We start from the raw sequence: 3,715 nt of genomic DNA on the forward strand, positions 1-3,715 counted from the left end.
AAGCATAGGAACTGAGAAGTGGTCTGTGGTCACCACCTGCAGAATCACTCCTTTATTGGGGGTGGCTTGCTAATTGCCTATAATTTCCACCTTTTGTCTATTCCATTTGCACAACAGCATGTGCAATTTATTGTCAATCAGTGTTGCTTCCTAAGTGGACAGTTTGATTTCACAGAAGTGTGATTGACTTGGAGTTACATTGTGTTGTTTAAGTGTTCCCTTTATTTTTTTGAGCAGTGTATTATCAGTGTGTCCCAGGCCCAGAATGGAGCCAAAATGTGACCATAACATTCAACACTGGCAGACAGTTGATACTGGCAGTTAAACAGGTCGAAGGTAGAAACATCAGTACTCCGTAACAACAGATGATTGTAGACTAACTTCCCACCAAGGGAATACATCTGTCTACGTCTTCCCATACCTAAAATAATGTTTATTACATAGCAATCCATATCAACAGTAAATCAAATACAGGAAAGTAATTAATAAAATAATTGCTCACACATGCTATTTCCCCCCTGTAGAAAGCCCTTAGTTTCCTGGTGAATGACTGCCACCTCCTTCACAACAACCTGGGTATCTGGGCTGTGTTTGTGGACCGAGCCGGAGAATGGAAGATTGGGGGTCTGGACTATATGACCCCAGAGAACGAGGACGCCTCCACATCACTACCCTCCGCTAAATCTGTTCACTCTGACATGGACAAATACGACCCCCCTGAATCACCAAATGGTGGCGAGAAATGGTGAGACGGACAGACAATCAGTTAAGAATGAGAGGGTGTAAAATACTGATTTTATTGCAAATTGTATTGCTGGTATCTCACATACAAAGGTTTTAGTTCAATGCTTGATGTATTCTGAAGATACTTAATATTTGTAGTATGAAGTATATCTCTTGGGCTCCCGAGTGGCGCAGCGGTCTAAGGCACTGCATCTCAGTGCAAGAGGCAACACTACAGTCCRTGGTTCGAGTCCAGGCTGAATCACATCCAGCCARGATTGGGAGTCCCATAGGGCGGCTCACAATTGGCCCAGCGTTGTCTGGGTTTGGCCGGGGTAGGCCGTCATTGTAAATAAGAATTTGTTCTTAAATTTAAAAAACAAATCTCTGTGTTCCAGGGCTGGGGATGTGTGGCGACTGGGCTGTCTGATCTGGGAAGTGTTCAATGGTCCAATGCCCCGAACCTCCTCTCTACGCTCCCTCGGAAAGGTACCCTCCTCCCCCACCCTTTACCTTCTAACATTTTACCAGAGCATCACACATTTTAAGGAAATCCTAAAGTGATTCTAATATCATCCTGTCAAAATARCAAAGGTCATGAATTAATTGGAAGTGATTTGAAATGTATTATGGTATGTTGTCCCTCAGATCCCTAAAGCGTTGGTGCCACACTACTGTGAGTTGGTAGGGGCCAACGCCAGGGCCCGGCCGAACCCAGCTCGCTTCCTCCAGAACTGCAGAGCTCCTGGAGGATTCCTTAGCAACAGCTTCGTGGAGAGCAACCTTTTCCTTGAGGAGATCCAGGTACAATTCCTGACCTCCATCTCCGCTATAGAAAAAGCTTGACACGATAGAGATGACACAGKTCTCATTGAAATGTGTTGGCTTTTCGATAATAAAAAAATATTCTGTGAAGTGTGAAATATCTATGTATCTTATGTCTATCTAACATATATCTTTGTGATCCAGATCAAAGACCCAGCAGAGAAGCATCAGTTTTTTCAGGACCTGAGTGAGAACCTGGACTCATTCCCAGAGGACTTCTGTAAGCATAAGGTGCTGCCACAGCTACTCACCGCCTTTGAGTTTGGCAACGCTGGTGCGGTCGTCCTCACACCTCTGTTTAAGGTATGTGTGCTGTGGAGGCAGCGAGGAGYGATTCAGATAGGAGAAGGAATCACCGGCCTGGCATTGAATTGCTCCTCTGTTTTATGCAGAAGTGGGAAAACTATGTAATATCTATGTAAAGCATAATCATTGGAAGTGGTTTGAGTTAAAGCCATTTCTTCAGGGGGAAACATGCTTTTGGCAACTAATCATTTCCCGCCCTTCCTCAATCAGTCAAATGTATTTTATTAAGCCCTTTTTACAAATCAAATCAAATGTTATTGGTCGCATACACATATTTGGCAGATGTTATTGTGGGTGTAGCGAAATGCTTGTGTTCCTAGCTCCAACAGTGCAGTGTAATATCTAACAATTCACACATCTATAAAGTAAAAGAATGGAACTAAGAAATATTAGGACGAGCAATGTCGGAGTCCGTGTGTGTATATAGATAGATATAGTACTAGTCAAAAGTTTGGACACACCTACAAATTCAAGGATTTTTCTTTATTTTTACTATTTTCTACATTGTAGAATAATAATGAAGACATCAAAACTATGAAATAACACACATGGAATCATGTAGTAACTAAAAAAGTGTTAAACAAATCAAAATATATATTTTAGATTCTTCAAAGTAGCCACCCTCTACCTTGATGACAGCTTTGCACACTCTTGGCATTCTCACGATCAGCTTCAAAAATATAAATGCAACATGCAACAATTTCCACGATTTTACTGAGTTACAGTTCATATAAGGAAGTCAGTCAATTGAAATAAATTCATTAGGCCCTAATCTATGGATTTCACATGACTGGGCAGGAGCGCAGCCATGGTTGGGCCTCGGAGGGCATAGGCCCACCCACTGGGGAGCCAGGCCCAGCCAATCAGAATGGGCTTTATTACAGACAGAAAAACTCCTCAGTTTCATCAGCTATCCAGGTGGCTGGTCTCAGAAGATCCCGCAGGTGAAGAAACGGAATGTGGAGGTCCTGGGCTGGCGTGGTTACACGTGGTCTGTGATTGTGAGGCCAGTTGGACGTACTGTCAAATTCTCTAAAACGACGGAGTTGGCTTATGGAAGAGAAATGAACATTCAATCTCTGGCAACAGCTCTGGTGGACATACCTGCAATCATCATGCCAATTGCACACACCCTCAAAACTTGACATCTGTGGCATTGTTTTGTGTGACAAAACTGCACATTTTAGAGTGGTCTTTTATTGCCCCCAGCACAAGGTGCAACTTTGTAATGTTCATGCTGTTTAATCAGCTTCGTGGAAATGCCACACCTGTTTAGGTGGATGAATTTTCTTGGGATAAATGTTCTCTAACGGGGATGTAAACAAATTTGTGCACCAAATTTGAGAGAAATAAGCTTTTTGTGCAAATAGAAAGATTCTGGGATCTTTTATTTCAGCTCATGAAACACGGGACCAACACTTTACATGTTGCATTTATATTTTTGTGCACATGATGGGATGTATAGACATTATGAAGAGTAGATGGATAGAATATGTAGTATGTCTGAAGAACACATCGTGTATGTGTATATATGTATGTATGTGTGTGTGTGTGTGTATACACACACACGCATACAGTTGAAGTCGGAAGTTTACATACACCTTAGCCAAATACATTTAAACTCCGTTTTTCACAATTCCTGACATTTAATCCAAGTAAAAATTCCCTGTTTTAGGTCAGTTAGGATCACCACTTTATTTTAAGAATGTGAAATGTCAGAATAATAGTAGATAGAATGATTTATTTCAGCTTTTATTTCTTTCATCACATTCCCAGTGGGTCTATTAGTATTTGGTAGCATTACCTTTAAATGGTTTAACTTGGGTCAAACATTTTGGGTAGCCTTCCACAAGCTTCCCAC

The 3,715-nt window shown here is 41.6% G+C and overlaps 1 protein-coding gene across 1 annotated transcript in view; it reads left to right on the top strand.

The window, feature by feature from the left end:
• LOC111965936 (N-terminal kinase-like protein) overlaps positions 1-3,715 on the top strand; it is an 18,132-nt gene that overhangs the window by 3,931 nt on the left and 10,486 nt on the right. Inside the window, 4 exon segments of the mRNA XM_023990365.2 lie at positions 525-745; positions 1,122-1,212; positions 1,372-1,527; positions 1,693-1,851. Coding sequence (XP_023846133.2) covers positions 525-745; positions 1,122-1,212; positions 1,372-1,527; positions 1,693-1,851 — 627 coding nt within the window.

The sequence above is a fragment of the Salvelinus sp. IW2-2015 genome, linkage group LG6.2, assembly GCF_002910315.2.
Source record: "Salvelinus sp. IW2-2015 linkage group LG6.2, ASM291031v2, whole genome shotgun sequence".
In the NCBI taxonomy this organism is placed as follows: Eukaryota; Metazoa; Chordata; class Actinopteri; order Salmoniformes; family Salmonidae; genus Salvelinus; species Salvelinus sp. IW2-2015.